Genomic DNA, 21,486 nt, shown 5'->3' with positions numbered 1-21,486 from the left:
ACATAGGTCAGGCAGGATAAAAGTTCCATTTTTCAAGCTCGTTATCTTATACGGCACGTTGTTTGGACCGACTCCACAGGAAACCTCTATTCAAAGTCTAAGGCTAAGTTAATGATTGCCTACTGGGTCTTTATCAAATAAACAGTCTGAAACCCTCTCTGCGAAAAACCTAATTTTAAAAAACAAAAGCTCTTGGATGTGTGAAACAAACACTTTGAACAGCTAAACAGCAAGTTTATTTTGGTTGGAACCAGAAACACAGACGTTCACAGTGTCCTGAGGGCGAGATCAGAAAGGAAACCACAATCTGTGAACTGAAATTATGGCAAAATGAGTGAGTTTTGTGGTGTCGGGGAGGGTAGGAATGGTGTAGTACATTGTTCAATGGGTAAAGATATGAAAGGAAACTGTTTTTGACAGCTGCACTGACCATTCCTCATGGCAAACTCCAACAGTAGAGAGGCGACAAATTGCCCCATGTGAAGATTCTCCAGTTGCTCCGTTTTTTTTCCTCTTCAGAAAAATCTATTTGTATTCAAAATGAAAAACAAAAGGCACAACAATTTCTCAACTCATTATCGTCTTTAATATGCACAAGAGCTGAAAGCATCAATGAGCCACCTTAAAGAGAAGAATTCAATCTAAAATTTATAAAAAGATACAAACAATCAGAGGCCAAAACGCTGTCTGTTGCTTCTTTTTTTCCTCTTGTTATTTCACTTAAAACAGCTTTTTATTAGCAAGTAAAAATCTTGCAAACATAAGCTTGTATCCAGATCGGATACAAGGCAACAAAATTGTAAATCTTTAAAGTGGCTCGGTCTAGTCTGCTAGTTCATGACTGTACACCTTTCTCTATACTTTTGTTCAGTAATATTAGCTAGTCCCAAAAAACATGTCCTGGCTGCTTTTAAACAGCCCTACCAGATATTTAAAGCCCCACTGTGATCTAGTCGCTGCTCTGAACACCCTCCCCTTTAAGCGCAATAGTTAGCAGCCAACCAGCGGATCATCTACAAGTCCGGGGCAAGGGGTCGGATTTAAAGTTAGTACCCGGTAGCCCCGGATCTAAACACCAACTGGAACGTGGGACGGTACACTTTCAAACAGCCGTCACCGCGAAGTGGTAAAAACAAGACGAACAAAAACCCGGCCTACTCCAATTCAACAGCATGTAATTACAATACATCTGCAAGTTAAAAATAGAAACAATAAAACAAAAAAATATTGCTTCCAATAACAAAAAAAAAAAAACCTCCCCAGCCATCTGGGACAGTTATCAACCATCCAATGACCGTCAGCTGCAGCAGCTTTGTACAGGCTTTATGTAAATATAGTCATATATTTGTTAGGCGGTAAGGAGAGATACACATCACATTGTTTTTTTTGTTTTTTTACAATTATTCAAATCGATTGATGACATGTGACCTCTTAATCAAAAAAGTAGTTACACTATAAAGATCAGGACCTGCACTCTGTATGAGTCTAGTATTCAATGAGCATAGGTCCCTTTTCTGCCGTCCAGACATCACTGTGCCTTTCGATTGTGTGCATAAGACTGGAGGAAAATCAAACCAATAAAACACAAAGAAATGCCACAGATTATACCAGACCAAGCTGAAATGTGAAATTAATCTATTCAAAATGAGATTTTAGTTTTTTATGAAAAAAAAGAAGCTAAAAATAACCTCATGGTTTGATTCTGAACATTTCAGCTTGAAGGTTTTTGATGGACAATCCCCCTCAGATTAGATTTTTCACATTACAGGAGGAGTTCAGGGGGAAAACAGTTTGCAGGGTACAGGGTAGGATATGAGTGTCCTGGGGGCAGGGGTGAATGAAAAAGCTGATGTGCTCCCTCTTTTTGAAAGTCTCTGCGCCTTCATCACCCGCCTGATGACAGAAATTTACATCCTTTGACAAAAAAAAAAAAAAAAAGAAGCTCCTCTGGATCTGAAGCAGGACGTTAACATGTCTTACAACTGTTATGTGTTGAGGGGGAAAAAAATATGGCGTTTTCTTCACATTTGATGAATTTCTTTAAAGTTTTATATACGTCAACAGAGGTCACACCAAGAAAACAGAAAGTTCAGTCAGAAGTCTTGTCAGTTTGCCATGAATTCCTCTGCTGTTCCTTGTTCTACCGTTGAGCCCTTTCACACCTCCCCAAGGACCCTCCTTGGAGGACAGAGAGGAGGGGGTCCGTGGAAATCATGGCATAGATCAGGAATCATCTCTTCTCAGTGAGTGAAAGAGGGGTGCGTCTGGTCATCAGCAAACATTGTGATCTTGTGTGTTCAGGTCTGCGCTTGTGTTTCTGTGTGTGCGTTCGCTTGTGTGCAGCGGTGAGGTTATAGCCGAGGACAACCCAGGAGAGGGAAAGCGTAAAATGAAACCACAAACTAACAGCAGTATTTCTTCCCCAGATGCGATATGACGGCTTCTAACAGAAGTATGCACATAAATCTTAAATTGTTGAAAAGTGTGCATACATATATATGTATTTCTATACATTTATATATAAATGTGGGAGAGAGTGTGTGTGTGTACGTGGTTGTATCTGAAAATGTGCTTGTGTTTTTGTCTTTGTGAAGACTTGACATTTGGCAATTTCAACCTTGCCAAGAAGGCTTTTTCCTCCATCTGATTTTACCTTTGAGTGATAGCACTGGCAGCACTGACAGTTCTCCTCATGCAGGGTGCCAGATGAACAACCAGGGCTCCTATGAAGAGTTGCACTAGAAGGAAAAAAAAAAAAAAAAAAAGACAAAGAAAAAGCTCCCCACAGTGCAGAAGTGGCTGTGATTAGAATCCTTTAGTGGCGAGACTGGTGTTTAAAGAATCCTTCGGTACCGGGTTGCCAAGATTGTTGGGGGAGATGGATGAGTGTCTGCGATGATTACAAGGTACCCGTGCAACTGGTGGAACCGTACCATCCTGTTTTTTTTTAGAAATTGAATTCCTTTGTTTGCATGTTGGGTGCAGGGTCAAAGTTGAAGGTTCCTCCTTGAGTGGTTTCAGGGATCAAGCTAGGGTCTTCATCAATCTGAAAAGAATAGGTATTGTCAAACAGATTTAAAGCGAACACCAAGTGAAAAGAAGACACATTATAGTGACAGACGGCTTACATCATCTCCTGAAAAGTACTGATCAATGATCTCAAAGGCTAATTTGTAGATATCTTCATTCTCGTGTTGCTGCAAGTTTTCTATTTTCTCCAAACCTTAGAAACAAAGAAAACAACATTTCAACATGATGCAAACAAAACATTTCTTCTGCTATTACCAAAATTTAAAAAAGCCATGCAGAGTTGACTTTTACAAACTGAAAAGTCAATTACATTGTTTTCCAGTTACAGAAAGGAAGCTACAGTTGAAACCAGATTACATACACTTCAAACAGAGATGACACAAAATAGGCGTTGCAAAAGTCTGTTTCAGGACAGGTGGATTATTTTGTTGATCTAACTAATTTGGGTTTTCCCAGTGTTATTCAGTGTTTAATGCAAAGTATGTTTTACTCTGTGTGACGTTCACTGTCAGAGAGAGACTGTGTTGGCCACTGCAGATCTACTTGTCATAACAATTTACAGCATTCAAAGCAAAGAGCCAAGTTTATTAAGCAAGAGGACAACTTTGCCTGGTAAATTTCTCAGTATACTACTGGCAGAGAACTGAAACATATTAAGTCATAACAGAACAGAGTGAACATGCTAGCATTAGCATCAGGAAACTGATCTGCATTAAAACAGTCAGCAGGAGGAAGATGCAAGTTTATCAAAGACTGTATCTGGATGTTCAGAGTCTGATATATCTTTAGAAACAAATGGCAGTAGAGCTGAAAATCCTGTTGAGACAAAATAGTTTCTGCTGTCAAGGAAATCTGATATTGCAATGCGTGAAATGTTGTTTATTAGAATGTTGTATTTTTGCTTGTTTTTTCCCACCCCCTTTCTTGCACGTTTTTAACACCTGCTTGTGCCTCAACCCAAATCAACCCAACTATTTTATTTTTTGAAAGCCATTCTTCATTCTCGTTCTAGAGTTACGGATGTCTATTCTTCAGGGACATCCCTAATGTGAACCAGATGCTGAGATGTAACAGTCACAAAGAAACGGATGAACACAGACCTCCGCACTCCTCTATGATTTCAGCAATTGTGCTGGCTTCGTCTCCAGCCATAATGAGGATGTTCTTGAGGCCGTCCAGTACAACCTGCACCACCTGGGAGTCCTTCACCGACAGCAGGTAACAGAACGGAGGGATGACGTTCTGCTTCACCAGGAACTCCACCTACACAAACCCACACATACACACCACATTCATACTTTATTGCAACACAGGTACACAGTTATAGGTCTGTAATAGAATCGCACTCAACGTTCACAATAATATCTTAACAGAATATTGACTAGATGCATCCTTCAACTGAGACTTGTTGAAAAGAGTGACATTTACATCTGAAATAATCAAATATTACCATGAAAAGGTATACAGGTCCTTCTCAAAATATTAGCATATTGTAATAAAGTTCATTATTTTCCATAATGTCATGATGAAAATTTAACATTCATATATTTTAGATTCATTGCACTCTAACTGAAATATTTCAGGTCTTTTATTGTCTTAATACGGATGATTTTGGCATACAGCTCATGAAAACCCAAAATTCCTATCTCACAAAATTAGCATATTTCATCCGACCAATAAAAGAAAAGTGTTTTTAATACAAAAAACGTCAACCTTTAAATAATCATGTACAGTTATGCACTCAATACTTGGTCGGGAATCCTTTTGCAGAAATGACTGCTTCAATGCGGCGTGGCATGGAGGCAATCAGCCTGTGGCACTGCTGAGGTCTTATGGAGGCCCAGGATGCTTCGATAGCGGCCTTTAGCTCATCCAAAGTGTTGGGTCTTGAGTCTCTCAATGTTCTCTTCACAATATCCCACAGATTCTCTATGGGGTTCAGGTCAGGAGAGTTGGCAGGCCAATTGAGCACAGTGATACCATGGTCAGTAAACCATTCACCAGTGGTTTTGGCACTGTGAGCAGGTGCCAGGTCGTGCTGAAAAATGAAATCTTCATCTCCATAAAGCTTTTCAGCAGATGGAAGCATGAAGTGCTCCAAAATCTCCTGATAGCTAGCTGCATTGACCCTGCCCTTGATAAAACACAGTGGACCAACACCAGCAGCTGACACGGCACCCCAGAACATCACTGACTGTGGGTACTTGACACTGGTCTTCTGGCATTTTGGCATTTTCTTCTCCCCAGTCTTCCTCCAGACTCTGGCACCTTGATTTCCGAATGACATGCAGAATTTGCTTTCATCCAAAAAAAGTACTTTGGACCACTGAGCAACAGTCCAGTGCTGCTTCTCTGTAACCCAGGTCAGGCGCTTCTGCCGCTGTTTCTGGTTCAAAAGTGGCTTGACCTGGGGAATGCGGCACCTGTAGCCCATTTCCTGCACACGCCTGTGCACGGTGGCTCTGGATGTTTCTACTCCAGACTCAGTCCACTGCTTCCGCAGGTCCCCCAAGGTCTGGAATCGGCCCTTCTCCACAATCTTCCTCAGGGTCCGGTCACCTCTTCTCGTTGTGCAGCGTTTTCTGCCACACTTTTTCCTTCCCACAGACTTCCCACTGAGGTGCCTTGATACAGCACTCTGGGAACAGCCTATTCGTTCAGAAATGTCTTTCTGTGTCTTACCCTCTTGCTTGAGGGTGTCAATAGTGGCCTTCTGGACAGCAGTCAGGTCGGCAGTCTTACCCATGATTGGGGCTTTGAGTGATGAACCAGGCTGGGAGTTTTAAAGGACTCAGGAATCTTTTGCAGGTGTTTAGAGTTAACTTGTTGATTCAGATTAGGTTCATAGCTCGTTTAGAGACCCATTTAATGATATGCTAATTTTGTGAGATAGGAATTTTGGGTTTTCATGAGCTGTATGCCAAAATCATCCGTATTAAGACAATAAAAGACCTGAAATATTTCAGTTAGTGTGCAATGAATCTAAAATATATGAATGTTAAATTTTCATCATGACATTATGGAAAATAATTAACTTTATCACAATATGCTAATATTTTGAGAAGGACCTGTATTTACCACCAAAAGGAATTTATTGTAAGGAAACAAAAAAAGGTGTAGATCAAAAACCAGACTCACCTGGTCTTTCCTCCCACTGATGGTGAGGTTGCTGATAGCCCAAGCTGCCTCCTTCTGAGTGCCAAAGTCACCCTGTGGAGAGCCAGTCTGTTACCAAGAAACCCTACCACAGCTGAGCAGACAGAAAATGTATACTGCCTTTACCTCCTGTAATAATTTCATAATATGTCATAAAAAAAAAAAAAAAAAGAACGTAAGAACACATAGTAGCTCTAAAACGATGTATTTTTCCAAATGCCGGATCTGTTACCACCTGTGATAAAAGTGAGGAAGAACAGAAAAGATAAAGCTTGAATGCTGAGCAGCTCCTCTATGTGAACAAACCTTAGCCAGTTGGTGGATGATCATAGGAATTAGCCCGGCCTCGATGACAGCTTGGACCTGCTGCTGGTTCCCAGCTGTGATGTTGGACAAGAACCAAACAGCTTCCTGTACACAAACCAATCAGAAATGGTCAAAACTATCCCCAAAACCTCACTACTACAACAACAACAACAATCACTTCTGGATCTAAAACCATCTCCATTCCTTCTATGATCTTATTTTTTGCAATTATTCTGTGATTACATTTCAAGGCTGGGTTTTGATTAGTAAACGTTCACACTACCAAGATGAAAACAAGACAGTGGGTTAACTTTTATCATTTACAGATGTTTGCAGCCATTTTGATACAGAGAGGAGCAGCATTGATACCTTGTTAATCTTTTCTTTAGGATGGGTGAGAAGATTGGGGAAGTGAGAGAGAACATCGCAGTTAAGAACCACCTGGGTCTGCTCGTCTGTTCCCGTCACTATGTTTCCAACTGCCCTCAGAGCTGCCGTCTACGAGTTCGAAGATAAAGGGACAACAACAACATCCATTTACTTAATCATGAAGAACAAAACAGAAACGTTCAGCAGAACATTGTCCTACCTGAACCTTCACCTCCTGGTGGCTAAGGAGAGGCACAAGTAATGGAACAACTCCAGAATCAATGACCATCTGGATCTGTTCGTTTCCTCCGTCCGTCAGATAGGACAGCGCCCACACTGTGTCGACAAGTATCTAAACATAACGCAATCGTGACGTGAGCACTGAGAACAATTTTTGTACGATTTAAACAAAGTCTGCTTGGATCAAATGCATTTGAGTGCAACACTTACATTTATATCAGTGTGATATATTAGCACACAGAGAGCAGGCAGAATCTGTGAAAATAGAGAAACAGGTTGAGAGATAGATGTAAGGAAGAAAACAGCTTGATAGGGTCAAAAGCACAAAATCTGTTGCGAGTCGCATCAAAACAGAGTAAACATGCTAGCATTAGGCTAGCCGTCCAGCTAACTGATCTGCATGAAAAAAATCATCAGTATTACGAAGATACAAGTTTATGGAAGACTGTAGCTGGATTCTAGGGGTCAGATATTTCTTTAACAAGTAGCTGTGAAACAAACACCCATTAGGACAAAACATCTTTTCTCAAGAAACTCGGACATTGCAACATCCTGAATGAGTTAAATTTACTAGCCAGATTTATCAGAAAAAACAAGATCCCACCATAAGATATAGCATGTGACAAATAAAACATGCCGCGGTCAGTTTTTCTATTTCGTTGTTTAGCAATGATAAAATCTACCTTCCCACAACAAGTTTAACCACTCCCCTACCTCTGATGACATCACATCACAACTGTTTAAAGCTTTTAAGTGCATCCATTTAAATTTTTTCTTGTTTTTTCCTCTATTTTTGCTTATTTTTTCATCAAATTCCTCCCTCAAAGGGTGTCTACTTGCATTCACTTTATAGTGTTCACTAATGCCAGCTGATCACCTCCATCCTTGTGCCTCTTGTTATCTAATCCACCCAAATCACACACAGCTTAATTATGGCAGGATTTTTAGCATGTTTTTTTTTTTTATTTGTTTTGTAAATTGTGAAATCCTGCCGTGGAAATCACCCACATTTTATTTCCAGCTGTGTTTTTATCATCAGTGTAAAACAAACCAAAAACAAACACCATCATAGTAAGAAAAGCCAGGCAAAAAGGCAGAAACCGGGTTTAAAACCAGACTTCAATTATGACAGCTTTATGCTCATCCTCCTTCGGGAAGGATTAGGAGCTGGCAAGAGAAAATTCCCTGAAAAAGATCTGTGATGCAGCCAGTAGAGTTAAACAGATAAACGCACTAAAGCATAGACTCTCCTCCAGACACACCCACCTCTTGCACAGTCTCCATGGGCGGAGGTGGATCCTTGTTGCGGCAGAGGTTAACAATGACCCAGGTAACATTGCGGAGGAAGGTGATGGGGATTGATGGGTTGATGAAAGAGAGCAGAGGCTTCACTACACCCAGGGAGATGACATAATCCCTGCACTGTGGACCATCACCTGAGCAGGAAGAAATAAATGTGTCAGCTTGGGTTGTTGCTTACTTATGCACACATCTGTCAGCGGGTCACACTTACCTATAATATTTCCTAAAGCCCATACAGCCTGTTCACAAACGTTCTGGTGGGGAGAGTGTAGCAGCCGCAGGAACAAGGGCACTGCGTCTGGATATGCAAACAACAAATCAAAATTCTGCCTGAGGTGACAGCTCGTGCAACTCTGCAGACATGCTTGTTTTCCTGGGAACGCAAAAAAGCCAAAATAAACACAAATCCACTGCTGCAACTCCTGCCCAGAACATGACGTGAAAACCCAAACAGTGGCGACAACAAAAACTCCATAAATAATTCATTGGGTCTGTTTAAAATGAGGAAAGCAATGGTTGGGGTGCACACTCCTCTCTCCTCAGGACCATGGCTGAATGTTTGTTTCTGCCCTGCAAACTTTGGTACAGTTTCAAAATAATCTTACATGTCTGCAACACATCATTATTTTTGGACAAGTTTTTTATTTTCAGAGTAACTTGGTTTACCTGCAAAGTTTTCAGCTAGCTTAAATTAAACTACCACCACTACTAGGCTTAATGCTTTAGAGTGCCAACTCTCCCATCGCAAAAACCTGCAAGTCCATCCTGCATGTGCTGAATGAAGAAGCTACTTGAGGATTTGGTCCTCGTTTCAGCCATAACGTTTTCAAGCCAGTGGTCATAAAAACAATAACCATCTGGCAACTAGCAAGACACAGTTGCATGCTCAAAGCTGGTTCATGGCTATGCTAGAGGATGCTGCCGGTTCAGCGGCTAGTCTTTTCATCAGGTGATGTCTACTGATCACACACTGTTATTACGATAAGGAAGAAGCCCACACTGAGCAAAAGCGAGGCTTTATTTAAGGCAAAATGTTTGCTCTTTTTGTGCCTCTAACATAAAAATATCAAATTGAGCTTTTTAATCAAACTGTTAAAGTGATCTTTATTACTAAACTGTGCAGTTATAAGATCAAACATACAGAAATCAAGCACTTTCCAAACCTTGAAAACACCTTGTTAAAATTCAAGCATTTTCAAGGATTTCAAACACCTGAACCCTGAATCTGTATGCCACATCGATATCAACAACTGCTTGGACTGCAATACGTTTGAGCTAATTATACAACTACTACGCATTCATGAACTCCATGCTTGGTGGTGCTCGTATAGTGCAGCAGAAAATGATTTTGGAGGACATTAACCCCTTAAGTAAGCCACAGGGCCCAGTGGTAGGGCCTCAAGGCTCACGGGATAAATATTAGGATTTGGTGCGAATGTTAAGGAGGATATTCTGACAAAAACAGATTAAGAACCTCCAACAAACTTGCTTAATCGCAGCTGTAGACAGATACAGAATTTCAATGAAAATATGTTGCTAAAGAAGGAAATAATGAGCCCCCCACACTATTCTGGATAGACTACTGGGATCTCTGTTTACAATGAACATAATTATTGCTCACCAACACTATCCTAAATCGCATGTATTCCTAAGGTGTACTTCCTAACTTCAAGGAAAAGCTTTAACATGCAGTCAGTTTCAAAGATTTACCTTCACTGCCAGCACCAATAATCTATGTTCCACTGACAACCCATTTTCTAAAAAATGAAAAAATATGCCCACTCTTCAGACTGCAGATAGTACATATACACAGACTGAAGGGGGTAACACAGGATGCAGGGACTACGTACTTGATTTAACCACAGCCTGAGTCTGTGCTGATGTCCCAGAGGCGATGTTGGTCAGAGCCCAAGCTGCCTCAAACTGAAGTGAAGGACTGTAAAATTAAGAGAAAATTGAATCAGGTGAAGATATTAGCAAGACATTTTAAGATATAAAAGAATTAATGGAATATCAATAAACCCACATATTGTGGATATTTTCCTTGTTGGGGGAAAAAAAAAAACCTATTGGTTTTAAGAAGGTCAGTAGGAGAAGCTGCATTCTGCATGGAGTGAAATCAGCTAAGAGCTTCAGAGTTCAGACTACTTAGCAGAATGGGGCTGTGTTTATGATGTCGCACTACAACGAAACTGTTTTTAGAAAAACTGATGCAACACAAGGAAAATGTCAACATATTGTGGTCAAGGGTGATTAATCCATCTACCACAATAAATGTTTAACTGGCTCCAGCAATGATCTGGAATTCTTGACTGTTTGTTTTACTCCTCCTCAGCATGGATGCCAAATAAACATCACATCGCTATGGTGTGACAAGCCTGCTGGTAGTTAAAGGTGTCCGTTTTCTCCTAACAAGCATTCAGAGGCCCAGTTCAAAGATCCGTAAAAAGAAATGATTTTGTTTTTTCCTTGTTAGGAGGTGATTGATTCCATACAGGCTTGGCTTCTTGTCATAATAGTGAAAAATAATAATATTTTACTGAATATTAATTTATTCATTTTGCATGATGATCAGAAAAAGAAATGTGCTCCACAATACAGCCGTGGTGCGATACCATTATAATTTCCTACACCACCTCGTCCTTAAGGTTCTTGCAACCAAGCTATTCAATCTCTCCCCTAAGTGAACACAAGGTCCTGGGAATTGGGGAACTCTTAGAGACAGGAATGTCGATATATTTGGCTTGGCCTGAGCTGAGAAAGCCAGCCAGCTGTCCTGCATGCCTCCACATACACACTCTCACGTGTGGTCACACTGGGAAACAACAAGGCTAGTGCACACCGAGCTTCTGTCGCAGCAAAAACCTGCTACAGTAGACTCAGATTTGCAAAAATGATTAAAATATATATAATTTTTTTTTAAAAAGGGCAAATAAATAGATCCTTATGTAAATGCTACACCACATCAGAACAGACTTACTTGTCATCCCTCTCCAAGCATTTGACTAAAATGGGCAGGATCCCAGACTTTATCAAGTCATCAATAGGAGGGTTTCTGTCACTGGAGAGAAGTTTTCTGACAAAGCAAATGAAAACGTCAAGATGATTAGAAATAAAAACCATGTAGTTTTAGTTTATGTACTCTTAGGTTTTAGAGCTACTAACCTGGCTGCTTGCACTGCACTGAGCTGTATAACTGCATTGTCACTGGTTGCATTCTGCAGTGATAAAATAAAACATAAAACACATAATTATATGGTTATATAATCCACTTTGTTTGCAACATTTAGAGTATTTGGGACCATTTTAACCATCCTAGTATGAATTGAACACTTACCTGTAAGATTGCATCAAGTGTAACATTTTGCTGCAAAACAAGAAGTGGAGAACATTAACAGCTAAGACCATTAAAGTTACAATGCATATATTATTTTTCATGAGCATTTCATGGTAGGTGCAGTTTTCCGATGGTAATTCTCAGAGCTATATTTAGTGACCAAAACTGCAACAATTCAGACCAACATTGAAACTACGGGTATTAAGAGGGTAGGGCTAGATTTGCGTTACTGAAAAATACTGCGATTACGATGCTGGTTGCAATAAATCCACATTTTCCTCACTGCTCTCTTTCTCATCTTTGCTTCCCACAGTTTTTACTGCTGGAAGACTCCATGCAACAGGCTGAATTTATTTCTGCTGTGCAAAACCTGAACTTGTGAGATTGGGAGTCTGTTAATATTGCAGACACTATTATTGGGATGATGATGTATTTGTAATACATTGCGCACATGTACAAAATATTACATAAGAGATAAAATGTTGTACTAATTCTGTCCAATATGGAGAAGTTAATGTTAGTGTGTATTCATGTGAAGAGCAAAACTACTTTACGACAGAAAAATGTTACTTTTTAACACAAAGTTCCTGTTTTTGAATTACACTATAAGCACATTGGTACATTAGAGTCCATGTCTGGTTTTAGGTTGAGGGTTTTTCTCAAGTTATAATAGTTAAAGACAGATATTTTGTGAATTATGAGCTTGTTATTGTAGATTCTCTGGTATTTTAGGCCATATTATTATTCCACAGTGACTTCACTGATTTTTTTGTCAAAAGGAAGATCATTCAACAATAACAAAACAGTTAAACAGTATCAAAGTTCAATTTAGTTAAGACTCAACTATTACAGTTTTATCATCACAATACATTACATACTTCCAGGGAACAAACAGTATTGATGGTGAGGTATGAAACATCCTCACATCATCATGTGAATTTATACAAGCATCACCCACGTCACCACTGGGGCAGAACCTTTTCATAATCACCTTTAAGCAGATCCAATTACCCTGTTTTCTGAATTATGTCCAGCTCTTTCACAGCTCGCCATTCTCATGCTTTGCAATACATCTGATTTTCAGGTGTATGGTAAATGTTTAGCTTGCTTAAAGATCTTTGTTTTTCACCCTTTTACCCCAGAACTGTGGGCTTCTTTTTATTATAAAGGAAAGCAATTTAAGTAAGTGCAAAAACAGGCTCATAATTTAAACCCCTATGATCTGTTATCTTAACAGCCCTGCCTCTCGGTCCAACATAAACCCACTCTTACCCCTTTAAAGTCGGAGTCGACATCAGAATCCTCCAGACTCTCCTCCTGAGGGACATTTCTCTTCTTCAGTAAATGTTCATCTCGTTTGTTCTGGCCAAAGGAAAAAACACAGAAGAGCAGTGAGGAGAGGAAACCAACGTGTTCCTATGTTCATGAATGTTCAAAGAAACACGCAATATAGACGAATCTTATTGTACTCGGATAATCACTTTCTTTGCAGCAGCCTCACTTTCACCCAAACATCAAGTGGTCAGTTTGACAGAAACTGTTAGGAAGCACAGATTCATCTTTTGATACACACTGAATCCTGAGTTTAAATCCCAACACACTGCAACTCTGACAGGCTCATATTGATTCAGTGTGTGTCTACAAGGCATGTGAGTCAGTGGTAGGAGGAGATTCCCTTGTCCTACATTCCTGTGCATCATGCTGATGTGCGTCACTGATGACTAATCAGCTGGTGCAGTGCTCCTTTTTGCTCCGATCCAGTTAAAGGGAATGTGCTAGACTCAGAACCACTTTAGTACTTCACGTAGAGAATGTTTAGCTCCTCTACTTGGGCCAGCATTCTCCTGTCATGTGGTGACGGCTGTGCTCCCCGGCATCTTTCTTTGCTGAGCCACAACAAGCCTGTAGACTTGAACATCTTTCAACCATTAGGTTACAGGTTGTGAATGGTGTTAAGATGCTGACTATCTTTGAACAAAAAAAAAGGTATTGGCAAAACGTCTTTTAAATTTACGTAACACGTACTTCCTATGATGAACCCAAAAATTAAGTAGGAATATTTCTGCTAGACATCAGATATCTTTAATGTAATGTTCCAAAAAGAGAAGATAAGCAAACTACATACAGGTCCTTCTCATAATATTAGCATATTGTGATAAAGTTCATTATTTTCCATAATGTCATGATGAAAATTTAACATTCATATATTTTAGATTCATTGCACACTAACTGAAATATTTCAGGTCTTTTATTGTCTTAATACGGATGATTTTGGCATACAGCTCATGAAAACCCAAAATTCCTATCTCACAAAATTAGCATATCATTAAAAGGGTCTCTAAACGAGCTATGAACCTAATCATCTGAATCAACGAGTTAACTCTAAACACCTGCAAAAGATTCCTGAGGCCTTTAAAACTCCCAGCCTGGTTCATCACTCAAAACCCCAATCATGGGTAAGACTGCCGACCTGACTGCTGTCCAGAAGGCCACTATTGACACCCTCAAGCAAGAGGGTAAGACACAGAAAGACATTTCTGAACAAATAGGCTGTTCCCAGAGTGCTGTATCAAGGCACCTCAGTGGGAAGTCTGTGGGAAGGAAAAAGTGTGGCAGAAAACGCTGCACAACGAGAAGAGGTGACCGGACCCTGAGGAAGATTGTGGAGAAGGGCCGATTCCAGACCTTGGGGGACCTGCGGAAGCAGTGGACTGAGTCTGGAGTAGAAACATCCAGAGCCACCGTGCACAGGCGTGTGCAGGAAATGGGCTACAGGTGCCGCATTCCCCAGGTCAAGCCACTTTTGAACCAGAAACAGCAGCAGAAGCGCCTGACCTGGGCTACAGAGAAGCAGCACTGGACTGTTGCTCAGTGGTCCAAAGTACTTTTTTCGGATGAAAGCAAATTCTGCATGTCATTCGGAAATCAAGGTGCCAGAGTCTGGAGGAAGACTGGAGAGAAGGAAATGCCAAAATGCCAGAAGTCCAGTGTCAAGTACCCACAGTCAGTGATGGTCTGGGGTGCCGTGTCAGCTGCTGGTGTTGGTCCACTGTGTTTTATCAAGGGCAGGGTCAATGCAGCTAGCTATCAGGAGATTTTGGAGCACTTCATGCTTCCATCTGCTGAAAAGCTTTATGGAGATGAAGATTTCATTTTTCAGCACGACCTGACACCTGCTCAAAGTGCCAAAACCACTGGTAAATGGTTTACTGACCATGGTATCACTGTGCTCAATTGGCCTGCCAACTCTCCTGACCTGAACCCCATAGAGAATCTGTGGGATATTGTGAAGAGAACGTTGAGAGACTCAAGACCCAACACTCTGGATGAGCTAAAGGCCGCTATCGAAGCATCCTGGGCCTCCATAAGACCTCAGCAGTGCCACAGGTTGATTGCCTCCATGCCACGCCGCATTGAAGCAGTCATTTCTGCAAAAGGATTCCCGACCAAGTATTGAGTGCATAACTGTACATGATTATTTGAAGGTTGATGTTTTTTGTATTAAAAACACTTTTCTTTTATTGGTCGGATGAAATATGCTAATTTTGTGAGATAGGAATTTTGGGTTTTCATGAGCTGTATGCCACAATCATCCGTATTAAGACAATAAAAGACCTGAAATATTTCAGTTAGTGTGCAATGAATCTAAAATATATGAATGTTAAATTTTCATCATCACATTATGAAAAATAATGAACTTTATAACAATATGCTAATATTTTGAGAAGGACCTGTACTTTAAGGAAAGATAATATTTTCAGTTTTTAGATCAGTTTTGATACCGCAGTGGTTGCATGTTTCGTGGGGACAGGATTTATGGTCACATGCTGTGAGACCACAAAACCGTCCATCTCAATATGTGGCTGCATTCTGAGATAGATGAAAGAAGATGGAACATAGATGAGAGGAAAATTGGAGAAGTAAAAGCCAAAATGCCACAGGTTTTGGCCACCAACAAGAGGAGAAGTGAAAATTCTCAGTAGTAAACTAAGCAAAGTGTAAAATAGCAATGTCAGTAATTATTTTGCAAACACACAATTTTAGGTTTATTCATTCTCTGTTCAGGCTGCAGTACTTTCTGAGTAAATGAAAGCCTTTAATTTAATGGACAAAGGTAAATAAGACCAAGGTGACTGCATTTTTATACGACACCTCAGAAACAAAATATTTCTTCATTCTGTTTATAAGGCAATTTTTTTTTTATCAGTACTTTAGAATAATAATCTAAATTATTGTACATCTGATCTTTTCACGGTTAGCAAACAAACCATACCCAGGTGTTACCAAATCGTGCTAAGCACAACACTCTTCAGTGTAGCAGCTGTTACTGCAGGAAGAAGATTCCAAGTTAGACATGTCCTGTATTGGACTGAGACATGATGTTTGGAGTTGTAATTGCTTTACATTCACTGGCCCTCTCGGTGTTTGTGCTGAGGCTCTCGATTAAAAGACAGTGGTTGCAACTTCATTAAAATTCCACTACACTTATTTTCTCGTTAGTGTATTCTTTATTACAGAACATACATGGTCTAAGCTCTTCTACTGCAGTTAAATATCCCCTCAATTTTACATACTGGTGTTGATCCTCAGTCATACCGGTCAAGGTAGTCGAAAAAAACTGAGTTAAAAGCAACTGGATTTATTTTAATTCATGAAGACCATTCAACCTCTTGCAGAATCTGAATCAGAACTGAAGACCTTTGGGAAGAAATCTTCAAGAACTACAAGAAGTCCTGATGCTTTTGACTCAATTTTATTCTATTCAATTTTACAGTTTTTGACTCCTGCTAGGTACTGACTTTATAAATCTGTATTTTAACATCAATTTCTTTTATGCAATGCTTCACAGTGTAGAACATATTAGGCTCTCTTTTAAGCAATTTCCAAAAGTTTTTTGTTTGTCTTTCCTTTGATGTCCAGTAAAGCACTTCGGATTGCCTTGTGTATCAATGGTGCTATAAAAATAAACTGTCCTTCCATTCACCTTTTCTTAGAAACAATAATCCCAAAGAGGCACTGAATTTTGAAATGAAAGTTTTAAAAAGGTACCAATGTCTTAAACATTCCCGAAACTATTGTGTTGACTGGGCTCTAGAAAGCTCTATAAAACAAATTACATATGATGATTTAAATGTACGTTTTACTTTAAAACTTCAATGTACTATTTAACAATGATTTCAGTAGTAAATGTGGGCATCTTCTGGCAAACGTGTTTGTTGTCTGTGACAACACGCTGCAAGCATCAGCTAATCACATATCAATTATTATCAGTGTGGGGGAAAAAAATTGGATGGATGGATGGGATAGGAGTCAATAAATCAACTATTAAGTGTGAAATCTGAACCAAGGTTCCCCCAATTCTGATCCAGTAGAGGCTGTTGTAACACAAATCCTGGCAGTGTCAAGAGAATAAAGAGAAGACTCAAAACAGCTAAAACAACTAAACCTTTAGCAGGCCGGACTAAGCGCCATGTAGATGGAAGCAAAAGACAACTTCAAAAAATTCTTAGCGCAGACTTTCGTGTTAAAGAACCGCCCAAATGTCAGCCATTTTGGAAAATGGGGATAGGACTGTGTGATAAAAACCTAACATTACCTGAGAAACAAGGGAATCATGGAAACTCTAGGCTTGCAGGACTACCGGGGAAATATCCTTAAGGGTTTTTTTTCCCCCACCCTCTTGTACCCGTTGTGCTTCCACCACTGCACGCGCCGACTCTTGAACTGAAGAACTAGAGCCATTTTATCACTAACTAAAGGCGGGCTTGTAGAGGCAAACAATCACAATGTTCAGAGTACCACATTTACAACCTCGCTGTATACAACTTCCATTTGCAAGGCTGCTGGTGCTGATGACATCAGAGATGAACCTGCCAGGGCTGAAGTGTTCACAAACCACATGTTTAAAACAGCATTAATAATTAAATCAGGTTATATTAGGGCAACTGTTTGCAGTGTTACTGAAATGAATAATGGGATTTGTTTAGTGAAATTGCTTCCCCGTGCAGTAATCCTCTACAAAAATCAAGAATACAACAGAGGGAGGATCAAACATTTACTGAAATAAATGTTTTATTGTGAGAAAGTGACAGAGCTTCAAGCTGGCTCTCTGGCTGTGTTCTTTTATAGAACCAGGAAATAACTGGTTAAAGCACCAGCCCTGGTAGATCACTGAAACTGCTTTGGTGGAAAAACCTGCTGTGTTCAGATTGATCTAAGAGATGTATTAAAGTGTTTTTAATTTCTCACCTTTCTCAACTCTACTGTCACCTCATTTCGATGTCTTCTCATAGTCTGCAACAGAGAAAAACAGTGAATGAAGCCATTTTATTTACAAATATTAACAGGAGAGGTAAAATACACATTGGATGGTTTACATACTTTTCAGAGTAATGCAGTACAGTGGGTATAATCACAACATATGAGCAAAGAAAGTGAAACATTTTGTATTAGATGACAAAATTTTACTTTTCTGTGACAGAATCATGTCAAGATGACATGGAAAGAAAGGTCTGTGAATGAACTCAAAACCAGTCCAAGAGATGAAGGACAGTTTCACACTTTAGCTAATTGCTGTATTTGTGTGTCTGCTGGGTTTCCAGATCATTCAGAGCAGTTGGAAATGGTCTATGATCTTGTGACTGTTTAAAAAGGTTCATGTTGCCTTCCTAAATAGCCTCTTACGTAATTCGGGGCAGTCGTAACTCAGGAAGCAGGGGAACAGAAAGGCATCTCCCAAGTCCCGCAAAGCAGCCATAAGGACTGGTACACAGACCCAAACAAAAATGGTCCCTTTACAGTAAAGCATCTAAAGCATCTAAAGGCCTAATCTGAACATTAACGATGCCTAGTAGAAAGAATCTGTGAAGTTAAATGTGTTGATATCTAATATATGAACTGCATATTTCCATTCTAACTATAAACTCACAACATTTGAATTGTTGGTTTTACAAAAAAACAACAAAAACCTATTAAATATCCTGGAAAACCTTGTCGTGGCTTTTGACAGTGTGCTTGTCATTACTGTTTTGCAATTCAATAACATTTTCTAAGGTGACACCAAATATTGGGTGGCTGACCTAAATAAACAAAGATAAACCCTTTTCCTGTGCTGAAGCCCAAGTCACCCATTTTCAAAAACTCAATTTCATGCTAAGGTTCTAGGAAGGCCTGGGTCAGACAGTTTGGATGCCTGGAATAGCATCAGGAATGCACTTGGCAAAGACTGCATCATGGTAGCCACATGCTTGTCAACCAGATTCCTGGTTTCAAAACAACTACCTACATGGGACGCCAATTAGTGTTTGTTAACATTTACAGAAAAACTCAAACCCCCAATTTGGACAAACTTTTGTTTAGGGATTATCTCAGGATTAACCAGAATGACCAAGCACAAGCATGTTTTTGTTTGACAATCCCATGACTGAGAAAAATACCTCCTGAGAAATTGCTCGAACATTAGGCATAAATAGAATAAATCTAGAGATTTGTCATTCTTTAGCCCAGATTTAATAAGCTTCCTTATATTTGTATGTTTAAAGATATTAGTTTTTGTTTCCCCCAACAAATGTTCACCAACAATAAAAACAATTAGGTAATGAAGAACAGAATTAAGAGATGTAGGATTTCACGAAAAAAAAAAAAAAAAACTGTCTGGAAAAAAAGGACAACTGTTCTGCTTTGTGTCACAATAATTTAGCTGGCATTAGAAAAAAAAATATCTGTCGACAGATTCTGGCACAAGATCCTGAAGGGTTCAAGTTCTACTCTAGTCCACTTGTGTTTTAATGATGCCAAATATTCCTTCAACATTTCTCTGCAGATATTTAAAACAGGTGATTATAGAAGGAAAATCGAGAAAGTCCAATTTTCCAAGTTCAAAGTCAGAATTTCAACAAGACAGTTCACCCAAGTCAGAGTTCTGACTGGCTCGAGTTCAGAATCCAATATGGTGGCCACACAAGCAATAATTAGCCCTTAAACCAATGGCTCCCATAGTACTGGACAACCACAATTTTTCAACATGTACCTTTAGTATCTGCTTGTATTGCTATTAGTTAGTTAGTTCCACAACAATTAGCAAATCCCACTGGTCTTTCGCTTTTCAGCTAGAACAAGTTCAACTTGGATGGGAATCCAAGAACCGGGCTACAACGTCTGATACAAATGAAATGCCCAAATGCTCAAAAGTGCCTTGATCAGATGCTTAATGTCTTATGTGATGTCACCGGAGGCATATGTGCTTGGCTTTTCGCTTGATTAAAAACTACTCAGAATAAAGAGTGAAAAACTGCACCCGTTACATTATTATATAGGTCAGTGGTTCTCAATCCTTGGGGCCTACTGTCCTTCATGTTTTAGATGTGTCTCTGTTCCTGTACACCTCATTCAAATGATTAGATTACCTCCTCATCATCATGCCATCAAGTGCTGCAGATGACTGTTAATCATTCAGTTATTTTAGTTAGTTGTGTAGCATATGAGGAACATCTAAAACATGCAGGACAGCGGGCACTGAGGACTAGCGTTGAGAACCACTGCTAAAGGTGACAAACAGCATCTAAACAGAGTATGACCAATTCAACAGAAAAATCTTGCTAGCAACGTTTTTTAATGCAGATTTGCAAACGGGACAAACACAAAACACTCTTTTTTTCTAAGAATATGTGAATCAAACGGATGCTCACACAATTATTGTAGTCATAGATTTGTATGTTTGGCGCATTACCGTTCAAGCATGTAATATGTCATGTCAATGCTAGCTTTACAAGCACTGCTAGTTTATGTCAATGTCGTCTTTGTTATTTGTCCACTCAATGGTAAAGGCCCCTTTACCATTGAGTGGAACTAGCAATTATTTATAGTTAGCGATAGGGAAAACTAAGGTCAAACAAAAATATCGTTCTCATTTAGCTAAGCGTTTAGTGGCTTAGCATTGGGTAGCAGCCTGACGATGTTAGCTAGCATCAAGTAATTTAATATATTATTCTATTTCACATACAATAACGTTGAGGTTAGACTTTGGTCTGTTTTTATTAGCGTCAATTAGCGTATGTTGGCTGTATAACACTGAAAATGTCACGGCTGCGAAGCCGGGCAGGCCCAGCCTCGCTTGTGACCCGGTGTCCATCCAACCAGCAAGCTAACCTGACAGCTACACCGCCTGCCCTGAAGTCTTCCAACGGACCATCTGCCATGAACCTTTCGGCTGAGAAGCAGTGGTCGCTCTGGTTCAGCGAATTGGGAGATCGCCGTAGTACTCGCATTTACAAGCTGAAACACCTATATCGTGTTTTAGTGGGACATCTGATGGCGAACTCCTTGTGGTAGCTAAAATTAGCTAGCTACCCAACTAGCTAGGTAGCTGACAGACTGGTAGGCAAGCAGCTTCAGCTGGGGCCAGACTACCTAACGAGGCCCGCAGACAGTGATTTAATTCGCTGAAACATATTCAAAAAAGATCACTTGTACTTGTGTTCCCATATAAGCTCACCTCGACATCACGCCCCTTGTTTTTAAAGCTCTTGATACGGTGGTTTTCCAAGCCGGCGTTGTCTGCCATGGCTGTGCGGGTGTAGCTCTGACTCCGGCTTACTGTATCTGCTCCGTCAAAGGCACGGCGGCGCCTGTGCTGCTGCTGGTAGTTCCTCAGGAGGGGGAGGTAACAGCTCGCACAGTGAGGGGAGGAGTTCCTCCTGCCTGCTGGGCTGTCCTGGTTTCCACTGAGAAGCAGGACCTTCTAACTT

General features: G+C 40.0%; 1 protein-coding gene across 1 annotated transcript; it reads right to left on the bottom strand.

Moving 5' to 3' along the window:
• Nucleotides 1-212: 212 nt before the first annotated feature.
• On the bottom strand, nt 213-21,429 carry kpna3 (karyopherin alpha 3 (importin alpha 4)). Its single transcript, XM_047370888.1, has 17 exons — nt 21,234-21,429; nt 17,990-18,034; nt 13,013-13,102; nt 11,741-11,770; nt 11,569-11,621; nt 11,384-11,479; nt 10,254-10,339; nt 8,615-8,701; nt 8,368-8,537; nt 7,312-7,356; nt 7,082-7,213; nt 6,862-6,990; nt 6,493-6,597; nt 6,169-6,240; nt 4,131-4,293; nt 3,129-3,223; nt 213-3,046 (listed from the first exon to the last, which is right to left on the bottom strand). Exons 1-17 carry the CDS (start codon nt 21,300-21,302, stop codon nt 2,948-2,950), a joined length of 1,566 nt encoding a protein of 521 aa, XP_047226844.1. The 5' UTR covers nt 21,303-21,429; the 3' UTR covers nt 213-2,947.
• Between the last annotated feature and the right edge of the window lie 57 nt (nt 21,430-21,486).

This window comes from Girardinichthys multiradiatus, chromosome 7 (genome assembly GCF_021462225.1).
Source record: "Girardinichthys multiradiatus isolate DD_20200921_A chromosome 7, DD_fGirMul_XY1, whole genome shotgun sequence".
Lineage (NCBI taxonomy): Eukaryota > Metazoa > Chordata > Actinopteri > Cyprinodontiformes > Goodeidae > Girardinichthys > Girardinichthys multiradiatus.
The sequence above is the reverse complement of the archived record's forward strand: the minus strand, read 5'-3'. Positions and strand labels throughout refer to the sequence as shown.

Excerpts from the sequence above, each read along its gene's own strand:
- kpna3 (XM_047370888.1), bottom strand. The coding sequence starts at position 21,302 with ATGGCAGACAACGCCGGCTTGGAAAACCACCGTATCAAGAGCTTTAAA. Across the intron at positions 11,480-11,568 it reads AGTGCAGTGCAAGCAGCCAG|AAAACTTCTCTCCAGTGACA; the intron begins GTTAGTAGCTCT and ends TTGCTTTGTCAG. Across the intron at positions 7,214-7,311 it reads TATATCACACTGATATAAAT|ATACTTGTCGACACAGTGTG; the intron begins GTAAGTGTTGCA and ends CGTTATGTTTAG.